We start from the raw sequence: 21237 nt of genomic DNA on the forward strand, positions 1-21237 counted from the left end.
CTGACAGATCTCAATCACCTGTCAAACAAAAAAGAAGCTGTTGCATGGATTTCAGACCAGTGAGAGCTGCAGACGACAGCACCGAGGCTGCTCCAGTTTTCAGACCAAGGGTGCACATCAGGAAGGAACACTCCTTCCCTGAGTCCTGTTGGATTCCAGGCACAGCTACCATGTGGCCCGCAGAGGTTAGGAGAGGGGAGTTAGGGTAAAGACAGCCTGTAGCCTGGGTTACAGTGGAGGAGCAATGAACGGCACATGCAATGCGGCTGCCAATCCTGTGAGCTAACTGAGAGGTCATTCCCACCTTATCTGTCCAGTCCTTGGCACGGTTCCAGAGAAAAGCATACATTCACTTTTTAATGAAAGAGGCAGGAGCAGGCAGCACCTCCCTTATCCCTTCCCTCCTCCTGGAGACAAAGAACAGCCTGGAGCTGTGGTGAGCAGGCCGCAGTCAGGAGGCTGGTTCCCGCAGGCCCTACTTAGAGATCTTATTAGTGAAGAAGATAAATTGTAATCTGTCTAGGATCCAATCGTAAGCTCTCACTGCTTACAACTTTCCAAATGCAAATGTTCTGGGCCCAGGAAGACTGCTGTCATCCACCCTCCGGGCTTGGTGCCTGGGTTGCACTAGCAGAACAAAGATGAGTAACAAGAAAGGAGAGGTGAGTCCAGAACACGGTGTCTGGAGCTGCAGACAGCCATCAGCAGGAGCAGGTGAGGAACACTAGAGCCAAGGGAACCCAGAGCCTGGAAGTACCAGCCTCTAATACAAAGGGAAGGAATTTCCACACACCAAGCACAAGACCTGACTACAGCTGGGAATAAAAGATAAATATAAGAAAAATCACGGGTGACAGAAATCACAGCTGGGGAGACAAGAGGCAAAGGAAAAAGGAGCTCAGAGCCTTAAGCATGGAAGGTACTGACCACAGCTGCTGAGACTTGAACAGACCTGCTAACGACAACACTAACGCAGCAAGGCTATTACTATTAATCTACTAATGGACATAGCATTAGAAGCATCAAACTGGCTTCTAAATTTGTAACTCTGCACACATAGATAAGTGCAGCTCTCAGACCTCATTAGAGAAGTTTCTTTGTGCTGTGAATAGTAACAGAGATGCACAAGTAATCAAAGTGCAAAAAGGTAAGTGTCAGCTAGGCAGTGGTGGTGCATGCCCTTAATCGAGAGGCAGAGTAGACGGATCTCTGCTGAGTTTGAGGCCAGCCTGGTCTACAGAGTTCCAGGACAGCCAGGACTATAAAGAAAAACTCTGTCTCAAAACAAAACAACACACACACACACACACACACACACACACACCCCAAAAAAAAAGAGCAAGGTGCTTGGCCATAAAAGGGACATCTACATCACTAACTTCACTCAGAGACCACAGAGGAAGAGGAGGTGATGTGGGATGTCCTTCTGTGTATGTGTTGCTTTTATTGGATAATGAATAAAGCTGCTTTGGCCAATGGCTTGAAAGGCTAAAGCCAGGTGGGGAAATCTGAACAGAGATATATAGCGAGAATAGGCAGAGTCAAAGAGATGCCATGTAGCTGCTGAAGGAGACAGTCACCAGATCCTTACCAGGAAGCCACAGCCTCATGCCAATACACAGATTAATAGAAATGGGATAATTTAAGAGGCAAGAGTTAGCTAATAAGCCTGAGCTAATAGACCAAGCAGTGTTGTAATTAATATAGTTTCTGTGTGATTATTTGGGTCTGAGTGGATAGGAAACATGTGAGCAGCCTCTGCCTACAAGGAGGTGAAAAGATTATTAGAGCCAGAGGCTGGGGATGACTTGAGAGAGACAGTGTCCTCTGGACATGACAGGGCCACTGCACTGATGAACTCACAATAGCAGTGGTTGCCTGTACACGATCTACACAAGATCAAACCACTCAACAAGCTAGAAAGGAGCAGGTGTGTGTGAGTGTGAGCCAAGCTCTTACCCCTAACTGAGGAGCTACTGACAGTTTATGGCTTCTGGGAGTGGGAGACGCAATTTTCTTTTAAGAGTATGGCCCCAGTTGATTGGCAAAGTTGGCCTCACACCCAGAAGTACTGAGGCAAGACAAACTGGATTCAGTGGGCTATTTAAAAAGAACAGGGAGACAGGGAAGTAAGTGATGGACGGGTCGGGGAGGAGCGGTGTGGTGAATATGACAAAAGATAATTACATAAAACTCCTAAAGAATTAATAAAACTGTATATTAGAAATATAGCCAAGGTCACAAACCACAGAGAAGTTAAATATGGCACTACAACTGAGCAGCAGAGAGAGACAGAGGCAGAAGAAGCTGGCAACAAGGACCCGTCAGCTGAGAGGTTTCTCTTTCGAATGCACAATCAGACAAAAATAAATGTTAATTACAACTACCAGACTCTCCACTATCAGGCCTCCATCTGGTTCCTAATTCACTTCTTCCAACCATGTGGGGTTTGGAGATCAAAACACAGGCTGTCAGGCTCGATGGTAAGCATCTTTATCCACTGAGCCACCTCGCTCTCCCACTTACCTTTTCTTTTGCAACAGGGGTCTCCCTAACTCCCCCCTGGCTGGCTCTGAACCCACCATGTAGTCCAGGCAGGCCTTGAACTTGCAACACCCCTGCTTTGGCCTCCTGAGTTGCTGGAATCACAGGTTTGTACTGTTAGGCCTGCAGATCCTCTAATCCTTAAGGAGAAGCCCCCAATGGCAGCTGTGCTTTTGGACTGTGTAAGAACAAGAAGCTCGTGCACCAACAACCTAGGCTGTAAAGAGGCCGGCAGTGCCCCTGCCTGGGAAGGAAGAGCCAAGGGCTACTTTAGTCATCACAAATGTAATCTTTTAACTTTTAAAGGGAACATAATTATTTTAGTCAAAATTAAAGCACTTATTTTAAAGAACAGTGAAAGCAGAGAGGCTTGAAGGCTTTCTTTAATTTTCAAATTACAAAACCACATGATATAATAATAAAAACGGCTCTTGAGTGGCAGACACACATTTCCTGGCTCTGATGAAGCTCAGTCTGCTGCAGTAGCTCCTGCTCGCTGTTATGAAGCTGCCTTCTCCTTCACCTCCAGGATTCCTCTGAGAGAGACGAGCACACAGCAGCCAAACCCCAGGGTCCCAGAGCACGCACTACACCACCAGAAAACGCAGGCAGATAATCAACCTTGAAATTTATGTCACTCATGTGTGTGTTTACATTTATTATTTGGGGGCTTCTGGTCCACCCAGCTACTTTCTGGTGTTATAGTTAATCATTTTCACGCTTTTCTGCCCTCCCCCACACACTCCAGACATTTTCCTCAATTGGATCTTGGCTGCCACTAGGACAGGGAGGTTGTCATTCCCATCCAAGTGAAAACCAGAACAGCAGCAAAATACTTCATTCCAAAAACAGGCACAAACCAATTACTGAACAATTTCTATCAGTTCACATATTGCACAACGAAAAGTATCAACAAATATTGCAAATTTACAAAGAAAATGGCCAGCACAGAGATGGGAAGCGTGCTGGATTAGGTCTCTGTTACTGAAAACAGGTCCTACACAGCATAGCCGGGCCTGATGTTCTGGTCTGCTCCTCCCCAGTGCAGTGCTGGGATTACAGGCATGTGCCACCACACCCAGGTCAGAAGAGAACACACCAAGAGAATAACCTAACAATTTGCATAGGATTGTTTCTCTATGCAAGAGTGAAATGACTAACCAACACTAAGGTATTAACTGGGAGCCAATTTTATAAAATTCTGTGATTCTAATTTCCGCTGTTTATGCAAGAGACTGAACAATGGCCAATAATATTAAGTGTGAAAGAGAAATGCAAGCTCAGGTTACACTGCAATTATAAAGAGAATGAAGATAAAAGCTGAGCTAATTATGAAACACATGGTGTAACACGGCACCTCATTCCATGTACCACTGTTTCCTCTGTTTGATCTCCTTCATGATGAATGAGTCCACTCAACTAGTTTTGTTTTTTTTTCAAAAAAAAAAAACCTTCTAAAAAATGATGCATGTAAGTCACTGTGCTGTATGTAACAAAGTGAACAGTGTTTGTGGCTGATTAATCCTTGGCAACATACAGGGAACACACATAGTCCTAACAGCGCAGCACCATGGCACTGGAAAGCACACGCATGGTCCTGACAGCAGCACCATGGCACTGGAAAGCACACACGTGATCCTGACAGCAGCACCAGGGTGCTGGAAAGCACACACGTGGTCCTGGAAAGCAGGCTTTAGTCGGAGGCTCGAGCTGCAATGGAGGCTCTGCTGGAAGAGGTCAGGTTCCTGACCAGTGTGGTTTAATTAACTAGCCAGATGGGCTGATCGCTTCTTACAGCTCAGGAACAGACAGACTATTTGGTAGTCAGGGAGTGGTGCAGGGTGTGTTGCTTTCATTGGTTAAATAAAGAGACTGCCTTGGCCTTTTGATAGGGCAGAAACTTAGGTAGGCAGGAAAGACAGAACTGGATGCTGGGAAGAAGAACAGAGTCAGGCAGATGCCATGAAGCTCTGGCCCAAGACGGACGTAGGTTAGAATCTTTCCTGGTAAGCCACGACCTCGTGGTGCTACACAGATTATTAGAAATGGGTTAGATCAAGATGTGAGAGTTAGCCAATAAGAGGCTAGAGCTAAAGGGCCAGCAGTGTTTTAATTAATACTATTTCTGTGTGGTTATTTCAGGTGTAAGCTAGCAGGGCAGCCGGAACAAGGGGCCCCACGGCTCCATATAACAAGGCAGGACTCTTTGGTACCTTTGTTGACATTATAAATCAAAACAAAATAATTCTTTACATACTTTTTCTTGGAATCTGCAGACATGAAGTGTCTCTTGGCGCTGGGGTATTCACTGCTGGTGAGAGGGCAGCTAACAAACCCTGGTTGTTCCCTCCTCTTAGGAGGCCTGTGAGCAATGCTGTGGCGCTCAGTATACTTTATCAGTCCCTTCTACACAGGGCTAAATTCACACATATAAAATATTAAACAGTGGATATGTTAACCTTAAGTTCTACTAAACAGAATTTCAAATTCTGCTGCCAACTCCCTCAGTACTCTCCTCTGATGAAATGCAAAAAACATAACAAACACGTTGAAACTGAACAGATCCAAAAAGGCTCGAGGAAACACACTGACGGCGATTTCTTGTTCTTGGATTGAGAACTTCCTGTGCTGCAACCAATCAGAACTCATGAGCCCCCAGAGGCCAGCGCGTTTTCACTAGTGCTTCTGTGCAGCCCACTGGATGGAGGCCTCCTAATTGAAACTGCCTCTTCAATTTCTCTTTGGAACTCACTGTTTAATTTAACCATCAAATATTAATTAAAACAACCGGGCAAAACATCACTTCATTATCCAAGCAGCTCCCAGACTCCAATTCCCAACAATGGACCTACCTAGCAGCTGTTCTGGTTTTACCATTTAGTTGCTTGGGTTAAAATACATAAAACTTAAAAGGGGGAAAAATGGAACACCTGCGGAAATGAAGACTAGCATGGAAGAAACACTAACTTAGAGAGCAAAACCACTGAAGTCCAGATCTACCCTGTCAATATCACCCCTACCATTCAGATGAAAATGACACGTAAATCGGGCACAGAAGCACCTCCCCGGTTCTCAGCCGCAACACAGAGAGCCTTCTGTCACACAAAGACCTTACAGCACCTTATCCACACAGGCTCAAACATGCCCGCATACCCCCACATGCACACATATGCACATACACGCATGCACACACATGCACTCATAGTGCTGGCCTTTGATTACCTCACCTCCAGCTCTTGCTCCCGCTGCAGTGCAAACTGCTTGAAGGACTTCACAATGAGGCCAGCATTGGAGCAGTCGTAGACAAAGATGGATGGGCTACCCATCCATGTCTGCAGGTCATATATGGACAGAGGGATGTACTGCGTGTAGTTCTGGAAAACAAGCACAGGTCACATGATTATGTGGACATTTCAAGTGTCCCGGCTGCTGACTAGCACCTGACACGGGTGGAAGCAGGGCACAGTGTCTGGTTGTGAGCAGCCACTCCTCACTATCAGCCATAGAAAAGCACACACCGAGTTTCACTTCCACGGCTGTGACATCTTACTCCAGCAATACCACAGGGCAGGAGCCATTCGTGCTCACGCCAGCGGCCTTCATACTCTGGATTCCACAGCTCCCCGCCCTGAGACAGAGAATGGGAACTCACACCCACTCTGGAAGCCCTTCCTCCCACCCCCCAGCCATGGCATCTGCACGATCCTGAGGTCCCCTGCCTGTGGCCTCTGCCTGTGGGTCCTGAGGAGCTGACTCAGGTGCACACGCTTTCCTCACTGAACTCCAGAGGACTTTGGGGGCGAGTCAGCTCTGTTCGTGTTTATGCTGATCAGAGAACAGTGACATATTGACTGACACGAAGTGACTGAGGGATATTGTTTACCTGATTGCTAGTAGGTGACAGGAGAGAAAATTCTAGTCTAATGAAATGCTTAAAAGCCTCTTTTAAGCCAATGTTTTAAAGCAATTATTTCAAAACAAAACAAACCAACACAACAACAAAAAAGCTACCCTGTACTTACTCACCCTTGCTTGGACATCAACAGTGTAAGTGGTGAACCAGACAGTTGGTTCCTAGGGCTAAGCCACAAACACTAACTCTGGGGTTAACTACAGTTAACAGAAGACAAGACAGCCAAATAAGGCCTGCAGAGAAGGAGTGTCCAGGTGGCCAGCAGGAGCTCGCCCCCACACAACAGAGAGTCAGGCACAGTCTTCTCCCAAGGACGACACAAAGTGCTGCCAGCTCTGGCGAGGAGCACTCCATCCAGCCTCTGGCTCTTCCTCCTGTCACGCTGTCCTCATTTGGCAGATTGTTTACAATCACAGGACTCTGAGAGAACACCTGGAAATGTTCTCTCTCAATAAACACTCCCTGAAGGATTCTAAAGACACCAGTTCCTGCCAATGGCTCTACACAGCAATGCCAGCCCCATCAAGATGCCCGAGGGGCTTTTCCTCTAATGGAATTTGACAAGCTGATTCTCAAGTAAGTGTAGAAGAGAAACGGCACAAAATTAGGGGGAAAGAGTTTAATAAAGAATAATGAATAGAGATTCGCACTAGCAGATATTAGATAGGCTATAAATTTATGTAATTACAGGCTGGTATTAGTGAGGGCGAGACAAACAAATCAACAGAGAGAAGGCCCAGAAATAGACCTACATATATAACTATAATGAAACAGCATTTTAAATCAGGAAAGAAAGAATGAATGATTCAATGGATAATGCTGGAATCTAACTAACCATTTGATATTGCCTCACAGACGCTGTACCCAAAAAAGCAGCGAGAATTTAAAAGTGTAAAAGCAGAATATTTTTATTTACTGAGATGTAAGAAAAACCATCTTAAACAAGTCACAAAATCTAGAGGTCTGAAAGAAACAGGAGATATAAACACACACTTTGACTGGCAGCTTTGGAAGAAGGAGTCACAACAAAGCTGACAAGAAATTTATGTTTAGAAGGTGTGTGTGAGCTTTTGCTGCAGGCCAGCAATGGTCAGGTGAATGAAATGCACAGCAAACAGAGTAACAAGAAACATAAATGGCGGTGAATGGGGAAGCAAGCTGTGGAGCAGTCAACTGAATGATAGCGCAAAAGGGAGGCAATCAATCTACCCACCCACCTACACAATTCTATCTGCTTTTCTTCAGTAGAATTAAAAGAAAGATAAAAGATAAACGATGCTTCACAATGACAAAGATATGTTTAACTCAATGCTGGTGGGAGCAGAAATTAATCAAAAAACTTTGGAAGACAATTAGTCAGTACTGATCAAATTTTAAAATCGCCATCACTGGGTGGCGGCGGCACATGTCTTAATCCCAGCACTTGGGGAGGCAGAAACAGACAGATCTCTGTGAGTTTAAGGCCAGCCTGGTCTACAGAGTGAGTACCAGGACAGTCAGTGCTACACAAAGAAACCCTGTCTCAAAAACAAAAACAAAAAAGTCCCACCCTTTTATCAGCTTCCACATGTCCCTACAGAAACTCCAGCATTTGCACAAACAACACTGAAGGGTGTTTGGAGTTCATACTAGTGCCCACTATGGCCTGATAGCGATCTTCTGCCCTTCCACTGTGCAGAAAAACCTTGGGTGAGGACATGTCAGCTTCTTTTGTTGCTGAGACCAGAACCTGGCCAAGAACATGTGACTAGAGCTACAGCCCACATCCCAATTACAAGTGTTGTCCCCAATGCTCACCTTGGGATGTGGATCCTGGCCAGTCTCTGGTCACACATAGGACAGCAGTCAAGGGAGGACAGAGCCCAGGCCCCAAATGACCCACAGAGACAAATAAAATTCTACTTATACTTTATAAACCCTCAAATGAAGAGGTTTAACCTGCAGCTCACCTGGATCCTCAGAGTTCACATAAAACAACAGACACGCTGGACAGGGAGGCTGGCAGGGTGGTCTGTGGCCCTACTACTTGAGAGGCCACGGCAGGAGGACTGCACATGCCCAGGAGCTTGAGAACAGGCTAGTCAGACATTAAGACCAGGTTTAAACCAAAACAAATGAACCCGACACAACCAGAGGCAGAGCGGAGCTCATTCTTCCATACTCTAGAGTGCTGCGCCCAACTGTAAGCTGAATTTGTTTTTATAAAGAGTCATGTGGAAAGGTATGGGTGGCTTCCTAATGATTTTTGTAAAGTAAATTTTAAAATACCATACACATACCCACCCATAAAACATGACCCCGGTTTATGTGCCAAAAAAGAGCTGTGGGCACGAAGCAGCCCTGCCGTGTACACGACGATGGAGTAATTCCGTGCTGGTGAATGAGCTGACCACGCAGAGTGACAGGCTCTGCGACAGGGAAGGTACATCACAGCTGCCCCTTCTATGTAAGTGTTCTCTTTACAAGACAGGATGCACACAGGATGCCCTCCTCCTGCTGGGAGGGGAAGGGAGCATGCTCTAGGACCTCAGTGACAGGCCTCAAGCCCCTCTCAGACTGCAGTGTATGAGCATCTTCATCTTCATCTGTGATGCAGCAAAGGTCTCCCCAGCTCTCCCAGGCTGGGGGCCAAAAGTCAGAACCCTGTAATGTGCAGAGCTCAACACCAGTAGCGAGATGGTGGTAGCCTGCAATCAGCTGTTTGCACACATTCTACACACTCCAGACCCCAACAGGAAGGGGAATGCAGCTCACAGAGTCTGGGCAGCTGCTGATGCCATCCACACTGTGTTACGGGTGCGAGCTTTAACCAACCCAGGCCAGAGCCACTTAGCCCTCAACATCTGAAGGATCTCCAGATGTTGCCAAACACCCCTAAGGAAAACCTCCCTGGCTGGAAGGGGAGACAATTTCATTAGAACCATTAGCTGCATGGTTTAGTGAGACGACAGATTCAGAAGGCTGTGATCCCCCACTGTATTAAATCACCACGAAGAGAATGACCTTTGAGAGCTAATCCTCGCTAACAAGCAAATGGGGCTTCCAGTACCCGTCCTGGAAAAATCACCAGGGGTTTGTCAAGCTCCAGGCCAGAATTAAGGCACTGGAAACCGTCCAAGTGCAGTTTCAAACACAGCCTCAGCACCCAGGGGAACAAAAATCATAGGAGCCACATGCTCGTTGGGAACATGCCTCTACTCCTAGAGCGCTCCCACGGCAGGCAGGGGCACAGTCCAGCATTCAGAAGCCCTGGGTACAGCAAAACTGGGACACAGCCAGGGGCTGTGAGCAGAAGGCTGGCTCCACATCCACCTAGACTGAAAAAGCAGAGAAGCCTGAATCAAAGAGCCAGCAATGGGTTTTACATATGTATTCACTAAAATCCACTTTCACAGACAGGTGTATTGATTGGCACACGCCTTTAATCCCAGTGATTTCTGTGAGTCTGAGGCCAGCCTGGTCTACAGAGCTAGTTCCAGGACAGCTAGAGAGATACAGAGAAAACTTATCTTGGAAAAAACAAATCCACTTTCTTTGATAGATTATAATTAAACATGGCAGGAGGGGGGTCCACTTGCTTTATCAGACTATGACTGCAGACTGTGTCAACCACAGCAGCCATGGCTGGGGAAAGCCCATCCTAAAAGAGTGCAGAGAACACCTTCCCACGAGAGCCAGGTCAGTCGTGAGACGGCTTAATGCCAGGAAATGCATGCACTGCATCAGCGGTAAGACTTCTGGGAAGAGTGACGTTCTGACCTCAATTGCGAAGCAGATGGCAATGCCGAACACCTCCTATGCCTGGCACTGCCACAACAATCAGCACAGAAGGCAAAGGTGACCAACAGGCCACCATGCCAGGAGGGTCAGGCAGGACTGCAGTGGGATGACAGAGGAGGCAGGGGATGGAGCAGTGTGGACTGCGTGTCCTAAGTAGGACAACACAGTGGCCTCGCATCCCTACCACTGTACCCTGGACAGGCAAACCTGGTCACACGGGGAACGGTGGCTTTGACATGCAGGAAAGGAGTGCCATCAAGACCCCTAGGGAGTGCTGGGCCGACAGGTGCCACTGGCCCACAAGCTTCTGAGATATGGCTGCTGGAATAGGGACATCCCACCACGTCACACTTCCCGAAACTTCTACCAGGTGTAGCTATGGACAACGGTGTACAGAAGATGGAATGGGGATCTGAGTAGCTCTCCCAGCCTTGGTCACGGCATTAAGCCTCAGAAACAACATCACGACTGCCACCATCGACCTTTTCACACTGTTGAATGGCATCAGTGTCATAATGGCAGAAGCACTTATCATGGGGCAGGGTGTGTGGTGAGCTTCTGCCTCCCCTGCCCCTAGGGACTTGGCTTGACTTCTGACTGACCCAGAAATCAGCCCAGGCAGCAGGTGACTCACATGGCCAGCTGCAGCCTCAGTTTATCTCTTTCCCATGTGCTCTCTTCCAGCCTTTGTTCCTTTCCTCCTTCCTTCCCTGGCTCCCCTGTCTCAGAGAAAGCAGGGCTCCCTGAGTCCGCCAGTCAACAGCTCTCGCCCTCGGCAGACAGGATACATACAGTCCCTTTCCTCAGGCTTCACTACGCCAGGGAACAGGTTCTCTTCCTTGGCCTCTGTGATGTATCTACAAGCAGAGTAGCCTCCTCCTGAAACAGCAACCACTCCTTAGCCATTGGTATCATCAAACATCACTGCATCACCTAACAGCCTCCTTCAATCCCATGTTCTTTTCAATTGCTGCAAAATTCACACTATACAATAAAGACCATAGATCATTCAAGAACATCAGCAGAATTCTTGCAAGCTCAGCCTGCTCCAGCCCCAAGTCTCTCACTCCCCATTTACTTGCTAAAGTTTGGATTCTCTGCAACACACAAATGCAGAAATACAGACCCACCTAGCAAAGGTTAGCCCTTGCAAAACTCTACCCAACTCCAGCCACCACAAACACCTAATCGTGATAAATACACCAAGAGCACACATCTCGGCTTCTAAATACAATTCTTGGGTGGACCTAGGTCCTGTGTGGAAATGTCTAACACCAGGTTTGATTACAGCATCTTGAGGAACATATCAAAAAGACTGCATGTGGTATAATATGAGAATCAAAGTATCTTAAACTATTTAGAGGAGAGGAAGGTATCTGGGCAGCCTTGGCGCACGCCTTTAAACCCAGCAATCATGAAGCAGAGGCAGGCCAATCTCTGTGAGTTCGAGACCAGCCTGGTCTACAAGAGCTAGTTCCAGGACAGGTTCCAAAGCAACAGAGAAACCTTGTCTCAAAAAAACCAAAAAAAACAACTGCCCCCCAAAACAAAACAAAGGGAGGGATGGAAAGGAAAACACTGCACAGCCTATCAGATAGCAGAGCCATCTTGATGCTGGTGGCCAAAGACGGAATAATTTTTGCAATAGAAAATCGTATTATTAAATCATAACACAAATAAATAAAATATGTGGGGGCTGGAGAGATTACTCAGCTGTTAAAAGCACTGGCTACTCTTCCAGAGGACCCGGAGTTCAATTCCCAGCACCCACACGGCAGCTCAAGCTGTCTGTAACTCCAGTTTCAGGGGATCTCACACCTTCACACCAATGCACATAAAATAAACTTAAATAAATTATTAAAATAAAATATGCATCAGCCCACTACTAACCAACTGTGAGGGAAATGAGAAGCAGATGAGGCCAGTTAGAGGCTGTGTGTCCCTGCTGGAGTGCAGAAGAGGAGCAGGACACTGTTTAAGGACAGACAGTATATACAGGGACGGTTTCAGAGCGTCTCTGCAGTGACCAGGAGAAACCAAAGCAGCAACTAGCCAAGTCATGCGGTGGCACCACCGTAACAGTGAGCACTTCCAGCCAGAAAGACAACTTTTACGGGCTGCTTCTCTCCTCCCCAGCAGTCTCCTACTGACAGTCCTTAGGTCATCGTGGCTGGCAGCAAGCACACCGACCCACTGACTGTTCTTACCCACCCCCGGCAGAATATTGTTTATTTTACCCTTTAAAATGTAACTTCTCCCAACACTGTGTGTGCTGATGAACACAGAGCAGCGTTTCAACATTGTATATAGTAGTATGTGGCCATCAGTCACCACACTGACTCATCTGTCATCACAGTCCTCTTTGTGAAGAAACATTAGAACCTCCCCCTGCCGTCAAGCACAGGGACTCTGCTGTGCTCAGAGATATCAGAAGTCACTTCCCCGCTGGTCCCTGTCCCTTCTCTTCCCCTCCACCCCTGCTCTAGACCACAGTTCTGTTGTGGGCACGCAGGGGGGCACGCAGGGCACCAGCCTCTCTGCGCTGGACGTCAGGCTGCACTCGGCTACTGAGAAGCGACAGGCCTCCTATCTCTGAGCAGTCCCTCCTTCCCTGAAATCTACTGAGAAGCGACAGGCCTCCTATCTCTGAGCAGTCCCTCCTTCCCTGAAATCTACTGAGAAGCGACAGGCCTCCTATCTCTGAGCAGTCCCTCCTTCCCTGAAATCTCTGGCAGTTACTCATTTCGTGTTGCTCATAAATGACCTCCTCCTACCTCAGACTAGAACCTACTTACTGATTAATTCCCAGTGGGTCCTAAGAGGGACAGCAGGGTTACAGACCCATATCTCCTTTTCAACTTTCGAATGAGAAGCACTGTGCTGTCAGAACTGGGTTCTACAGCAGTCAGAATGTGCTCCCTGCCCCCAAGCTATCACCAGAGGGTCTCCACTACACGGGACAAACAAGTACCACACAGTTGTCACCTCACAGACCAAGCCTGGAGTTGAAGGCAGACCCTTTTCCATCAACACAGGCTCAGACCACCCTGGACTCTGGCTGAGCCTTGCTCACCACCAGTCTTGGTCTCACTCGAGATTGTTACACCTTCTACAGCCTTTGTAGGGCTGAAAACACTGATCCGCTGCAGAAACTGGACTGCTACCATCCACAAGTAAGCAGACATTTCTTTCTTTTTTAAAAAAATTATTTATGACTGGTCTATCTGCATGTGCAGAAGAGGACATCAGATCCTACCATAGATGGCTGTGAACCACCATGTGGTTGCTGGGAATTGAATTCAGGACCTCTAGAAGAGCAGTCAGTGCTCTTAACCTCTGAGCCATCTCTCAAGTTCCCAAACAGACATTTCTTAAACACACAACATTTACTTAGAGAAAATACCAAGCTATAGAATGTCCAATTTCTTTTCTTTTCTTTTTTAATGTGTGAGGTGTTCTGTCTGCATGTCTATGTGTGTGAAGAACTCACAGAGGGCAGAAGAGGTTGTCAGAACCCCTGAAAATGGAGTTAAAAGCCATTGTCAGCCATCATGTTGTTGCTGGGAATCAAACCTGGGTTTTCTGAAAAGCAGTCAGTACTCTTAACCATTGGGCCATCATCTCTCCAGCCCCAGAAAGCTCCGATCTCTAAGCAGCATGCTGAAGTGGGATTCCCAGGTGCTTGCTTTGGCATGTGCATGAGAACATGTGTTAGGCAGCCTGCAGATGGCCTGAAGGCTGGTCCAGAGTCTAGTCAGTTGACAGTCTTACTCAGTGCAGTGAAGACTCCATAGATCGACACAAAATATATCCACTTCTGTTTGTCTTGCTCCTTTTCATTTTTTTTAAACATTCAGTACAAATATACTGACAGAAGGATTCTTTATAAAGAAAATAAAAGTAGTTGGGCAATGGTAGCGCGTGCCTTTGGTTCCAGCACTCGGGAGGCAGAGAGAGGCATAAAGGAGAATGCAAAAGGCAAGTTATCTAAGACATGAGCGATGGTATCATTTGTTAAAAACAAACAAAAAAAAAAAAACAGGAGGGGAAAGTACAGCCCCACAGCCCCACGTGACCGTGATGCACAGCAGGGAGGCCTGAGGGAAGAGGTGGGGAGTGAGGGTCTACCTGGTGGAAACAGGAGAGGCTGCCGAAGCAGGCGGCATCACACAGGCCCCACCCAACCTCCAACCCCCTGCACAGACGGTAGAGGGATACTGCATCAAGGGTCTCACAAATGTCGTTTTTAGTGGCTCTAGAAACAGCTTTATTAAAAAGCTGCTAAAATGTGGGTGATGGTAACCCAGGCATTCTCTAAAGAAACAGATTTATTTATTTGTTTATTTGTTTGTTTGGTTGTTTGTTTGCTTGCTTGCTTGCTTTTTGAGGCAGGGTTTCTCTGTGTAACAGTCCTGGCTGTCCTGGAACTCCCTCTATAGGCCAGGCTTGGCCTTGAACTCACAGAGATTCTCCTGCCTCTGCCTCCTGGGTGCTGGGATTAAAGGTCCACCACCTTCAGGCAAGAAGCAGAATTTTTGCTGAAGGCTTTCTGCTACTGTAAGCAAGAGATTCTAAAAAGACAGTGGTCAATCTCACAATAAAATTCAGGCTTTTGTCTTGACTCTTCTGTATTACCTTAAAGTAACAATTTCAACAAATGATAATAGGATCTGGTGTGGTTGACATAATTATAGAAGTCAGTAATAAAATTTTTCTAACAAATGCATATTTTAAAACCTATATGATCAGCCGGGGGCAGTGGTGGTGCACGTTTTTAATCCCAGCACTCAGGAGGCAGGGGCACGTGGATTTTAATAAATAAAACCTGCCTGAGAATCAGAAAAGCAAAACAGCCACACTGGCCAGCCTTACAGACCAGGCAGCAATAACACACACCTTTAATCCCAGTAACCACACTAGTTTGCCATAGAAACCAGGCAGTAGAGGTGCACACCCTTAATCTCAGAACTCGAGAAGATTATAAAATGGGAGGAGACAGCTCTCAGTCTCATTCTAAGACTCCTGGAGGCAGGGTCGCTAATTTGGACTGAGGTAAAGGTAAGAGCCAGTGGCTAGCTGTTTTGCTTTTCAAACCTTCAAGTTGAACCCCAATTTCTCTCTCTGAGTTTTTATTAATTGTGCTTCATTTGGTGCCCAACGTGGGGCATGGACCTACTAATGCGGGGTATGCTCTACCAACTGAGCTAGCCAGGCCATGCAGTGTTTTATTAAACTAATATGAGTGACAAATCTTTATAGTGTACAAGAACATGGATCTCTGAGTTCAAGGCTAGTCTGGTTCAGCCAGGGCTACACAAAAACAGCCTGTCTCAAAACCAAAAAAACAAACAACAAAAAACCCCAAACCAAAACAAACCAAAAAACCTCTCTGATCTGATCTGTCTTACAACAGAGGCAGTAGCTACCTATCTGCTCAATCCCAGAGGAGGAGCAGCATCTGTTTACCCGACAGTGACAATATCATGTAAAAATCTAACATATAAACTATATGTGCTTGTGTCTGTGTGTGCAAGTGTGTATGTGCAACCTTGAGAACAGTATCTGTAGCTGCTCGTGGAATGTACGGTCCCTTAACTATGAGAAAGGAAAGGCAAAGGCAATAAGAACAACAAAAATGTAACCGCCCTCAGCATTAAGGACTCTAAGGCCCTGACGCTCAGTATGGAAGTCACTGACAGCCATGTGTGCCTTACAAGTATCACTTCACAGTACCCAGCATTTCTGGGCCATCCTCACCTGCGGCTGGCTCCTGAGCATCCAGAACAGTCAGAAAGTCCCAGCTACTGAGAGTTTTCCCTGAAAGCTTATCGGTTTCCCCGTCAATGTCCCAAACTCCAGACTGATGGGAACTGCATCTCACTGCATCACTGGGTAGTCCCTCCCCAGCCTCCTCCACTTTTAACTCTTGTTTCTCCTCCCTCTCTGCTTAGTGTTTTCTGCAACCATGACAAAATGTGATCAACTGGGCAATGGATGAAGAAATGGACTTCTCACAGCTCTAGGGTGCTGGTGTGCTGGCACCAGCCGAGGCTTCTTCCTGCTTATAAAATCACATGTGCTCACACAGGCCCCCCTGACTTTTGTTCCACAGACCCCATTATTTCTCTGTGGATCTTTCCGATTCCTAGATCTCACTCTCTTCCCTCAGGCCACTTCCTGGGGACCCAACACCACCTGTCCGACGCCCAGGCCCACATCATACCCAGGCAGAGATGGCCACCAGTCCCTGCTTTTTCTTGGTCACAACCAGGCCTTAGCTGCTCCCTTCACCACACTGCCCACCACTACGTCCTCAACACTCAAGTTTCCCTGGTGCCTGGATTTTGGTGTATCACCACTTTTGTCCTTTGCTGGCTTTCCTCTCCCTGTCTTCCCAAATCCATTAATCAAGCAGCATAGGAGGGAGGGATCTCAGAAGCCAGCTGGCTACGCCCCTTCCCCCAGCAACCTGTGAGGTCTCATTTTTGTTCTTTCTAATCCTTGCTATAGATCAGGTTCTCACAGTTTAGAGTCCTCTGCCTCCTAACACTGCAGGCTGTACTGTCCTCACCGTCTAAGCGCACCTTTCTTTCCCAGCAGAGGGCTCCACTTGGCTCTCATTTTGAGAACTTGGTGGCTGACTCACCTCCTGCAGGAGTCCCTAAGAAGTGGGGGAGCTCACTGCTAAAGGCTGCTGAACTGGGCTCTGCTCCTCTTAGAGGGCCCATCTATCTTTTCCTGCGTCACCCTGATTTATCACAACACAATCAGCAGGTTTTCTTTAACTTGTCTTAAAGACCAGTAACTAGCAGGAAATAGTCTTTGGTTTTAGGGTGGTCTCCATGACGTCCAGAGCAGTCAGATACTGTGAGAGACACTGTGGAGAGCCTCTGACAGCAATTCTGGAAGGACGCACAATCTGGATATAAACAAAACAAACCTTTAAAAGTATCCTTAACTAAACATAAAGCCATGAAAAGTCCAGTGTTCAGTGCATAGAGAAGAGCTGAGCAGAGACAGCCTGCCCTTCGAGGTGAAGAGGCTCTAGCTTTGCAGGCAGGAAAGGCACTCAGCTCTAAGCTGCACAGCAAAGATCAGAAACAACTTCTGTCATGTTGGCCCCTGTAGGTGTGCAGAGTGGGAAAAGGCCTTCTCTGTCGAGAAGAGAAGACGGGTATTCAAGGAGCGCACGACTCTTCTCCTTGATGGGTGCTGCACCTCATGAACTGCTAGTGGCTGTGCTGTAGGTGCCACTGCCTGACAGACCAGGAAGCCAAGGGCAATCAAGCGCTGAACCTGGTTTCCTGCAGAAGTCAAGGGAAGAACTAGGGGCAGATGACAGTGACTTACAGAGAAAGGTGTAGATATGGCAAATTTGATCCAAGTGTTTTAAATATTACCTTTCCCTACAGTGTATTATTTATAATAGCACTAGCTTCACTGGGGTACGTGGAGTAGATTTGAAGGCAACAGGCCTGCATAGTATGACTGAGGTTTCATGTTATCTAGACCTAGATAAATACTAGTCTGTCTCTGGTGGACAATCACGTGAAAATAGAAAATCTATGAGAGGATCAATCAACAGGACAACACAGTAGGAAAAACAAAAAAGATATTTGCACCAGAGACAAATACGCTTTTATGACCATTTATACACTGGCTGGTTCACCTAGATGGCAGGAAACGAGCCCGCTTAGATGCTAGGGACCTGGTGTCTAAGAACACAAAGACCTTGCCACCATGGAGAACCAGATACACACAGAGGACCATAGAGAAGTCATAGAAGACGGAAAGGAGACTGAGCTGGCATTTAGTACACTCAAGATCAGAAAGCACATGGCCGTCAAAATGAAACCTGGTTAAGTTACGGTTTGCCACACCTTCCATCTCTACTTCCTCTTACAGCCCACCACAGTGTCCATATGATTGGGGGTTAGGGTTAAGGTTTTCTAACACGGCCTTGCTATATAGTCCAGGCTGGTCTCAAACTCATCAGCCTCTTGTCCTAGACTCTGGAGTGCTACAATTATAGGCACAGTTTACCACAACACTGAGTGTGTTTACACTTGTTGGTGAGTGCTGCGGATTCACCACAACACTGAGTGTGTTTACACTTGTTGGTGAGTGCTGCGGATTCACCACAACACTGAGTGTGTTTACACTTGTTGGTGAGTGCTGCGGATTCATCACAACACTGAGTGTGTTTACACTTGTTGGTGAGTGTTGCGACACTGCTTAAATAGTCAGGTGACCAATGGCGCTGCTCAGGTCTTTCCATTCAGACCTTTTAAACAGGAAAAACTATGCTTCACCTGGAATTTTCTTTCTTAAAAAGTTTTTTTGGTTTTTTGTTTGTTTATTTGTTTGTTTGTTTTTTAGGCAGGGCCTCTCTGTGTAACAGCTCTGGCTGTCCTGGAATTCGCTTGGTAGATCAGGTTGGCCTTGAACTCACAGAGATCCACCCGCCTCTGCCTCCTGAGTGCTGGGATTAAAGGTGTGTGCCACCACTGCCCGGCCTTTGAAAAAGTTTTAACTATCAATCTTCAGCATCCATACACCCGGGTAGGTAGCAGGTTTATTTCCTTCTTCTCTTCTGTCCATTTTGATGTGTTTTCAAGCTGATACTAAGTGTGGACACACACAGGATGCCTGCTTGTCATCAGGAATGCCTCACTTCACCCCTAGTGGTTCTTCTCATGGTGAAGTGTACTTGGCAACTGTTAAGAGGACCACATGCTTGTATGAGTGACCAGCCCTCAGCTACAGCTGCACTGTGTGGATGGCACACTTCAACCTGCTCTTCTGATTCTGACACAAACTCGCAAGGAAGCAAAGAACCTGAATCAGAACCTGGACACTCCGGCTGCTCTGAACAATTCAGGAATAAAAACAACATCCACTATTAATAAAGACAAGCCACAAACTGAAAATACTACAAAATGCTTTCTTGATAAAGGACTAATGTCTAAAACGTATAAGGAATTATTAAAGCTCAACAAGCCAAGTAGCTTCTTGTTTTTAAAGTGGGCAAGCCCAGGATGTGGAGCAGCTGCTCAGCACACATAGGCTGTGCTTCCACAATGCAGGGTAAAACAATGGGAGACAACAGACCATGATCAGGCATATGAAGAAATGCTGAACATGTCAGGACTGCTAAAAATTATAAACTTAACAGCAACAAGACTCCAGCACACATTTTGCAGAATGACTAAATTTCAGGGTTGACTGTGTCAGCGCAGGCAATGTGACCCAAAAGGTGTCTTCATCAGAACTGGCGGAAACGCAAAGGGCGCAGAGACCTAGCAACAAGCCTTGTAGTACAAAGCCAAATATACTCTGACCACGTGCACCAGCAATCATGAACGAAAACTTAAGTCCATATCTAACATTAAGAATCCCAACTCATGAAGCAGGAGTATAAAGACCCATGGGTTCGAGGCCAGCCTAGGTTGCATGAACACCTGTCTCAAGTAATCCCTGAGCAGAAGCGTAAACACTAGTGCAGGAAGAGTCAGGAGGAACTGAATGATTGTCAGAACTGAATGCAAAATGCAAAATTACCTATTGGTAAGGGAGAGACAACTGTAGCTATAGGACTTGGAGAACCTTGACTCCAACTGGCTAGCGGGCAAGTGAGGCTGCTCTGAAAGGCCGTGTGCATACTGATGACACCAACTACAGCGTCTTCTAGAAAAGATGATAGAGATAAAAGAGAGGAAAGGCAGGGAGAAAGAGAGAGGAAGAAGAAGAGAGCAATGGAGAGGTGGAGCACAGGGCCTAGGACAGTGAACGGTAGACACATCTGTGAGAACCACAGACTGCCCAACATCAGTGAACCTTAGCATAAAGCAGGACTGAGCTAAAAGAGAGAACCACAGAGGCTCAACAATCTAGGCAACTGCAGACAACAAAGCCAGACTCGAAGAGGGGCTCCAGACAGGTCACTGTCTGTATAGTCAATAAAGCATTCCACAAGTGAAGGCCTTCTAATGGCACTGAAGACTGGTCCAGACTATACTAACTTACCGGAGAAAGCCATGAAGTTAAAACTTCACTTAAATGCAGCCAAAGTCGGAGAAACTGGGGACCAGAAGGCTAGCACAGTGACAGAGGCCAGTCAGCCTGGAGAGTGGGCACAGGCGTGAGCCCTGGCAGATTCTGTGGGGTGGCTGGAGGGAGATGTGAGTGTGGGTGCTGATGAAACCAGACTGTGGAACTGGTGGTGAGGCCTGGCAATTTAACAGTATTGTGCCTAGGTAGGAAGCGCCCAAGCTGCCAGTGTCATGAGGTCTAAATGGAGTGTGCAGGGGACACTATGCCCCACAGAGCACACACAGCATATGTGAGGTGTCACAGCTCTGTCCCCCCTCTGGAGCACCTCACAGGTCAAAGCTGGACTCCTGACAAGATGGATAAAGGCACATGTGCCTCTCATTAGAGCAACTAAGAACAGAAAGAAAGCCTGTGTGCTTGGCCCCAAGAACAAGAGACACACACCACCACCACTACCTAGACAAAGACGGTGGCAAGGGGTATTCTGAGCATCAAGTACCAACAAATTCAGAAGCTGTGTTGAAATGTGGAAAATGTTAGAAGAAATGAACACCCACTTCTAACTATGAAAACCCAGAGCAGCAGCCAGAGACTTCATAACAATCCAGCCCTGGTCAGTCAAATGAATCAAATCTTACAAAAGCAGAAGAAAAATCCTCTATTCGTTTTCTCAGGTCACAGAATATTGATTACTCAAGCCAGACAAAGATAAGAGTAAGATAAATCTAGAAAGATCTCACCGGGAAGCACAGATGAAAAACAAATACCAGCACGCTGGGAAAAAAGCGGCTGTGTGGAGCAGACGACTCAGGGACAAGCAGGTGCGCAGCGCCTAGGCCACACCCCGGCTGTCACACAGCACTGTATCGGCTTCAGGAGAAAAAGCACTCTGCCAATCTCAACAGAAACAATGACTCTAGCAAAGCCAGCAACTCCTCATAACTAAG

The 21237-nt window shown here is 46.9% G+C and overlaps 1 protein-coding gene across 2 annotated transcripts in view; it reads right to left on the reverse strand.

Annotated features, from left to right (window-relative positions):
- Positions 1-21237, reverse strand: part of Rptor (regulatory associated protein of MTOR complex 1) — a 300137-nt gene that overhangs the window by 150628 nt on the left and 128272 nt on the right. For both annotated transcript variants that reach the window (XM_048429258.3, XM_048429259.3), the window contains exon 5: positions 5772-5918. In XM_048429258.3, the coding sequence (XP_048285215.1) occupies positions 5772-5918 (147 nt within the window). The remainder of the gene's footprint in view (positions 1-5771; positions 5919-21237) is intronic.

This window comes from Myodes glareolus, chromosome 9, assembly GCF_982192425.1.
Source record: "Myodes glareolus chromosome 9, mMyoGla1.1, whole genome shotgun sequence".
NCBI classification, from domain to species: domain Eukaryota; kingdom Metazoa; phylum Chordata; class Mammalia; order Rodentia; family Cricetidae; genus Myodes; species Myodes glareolus.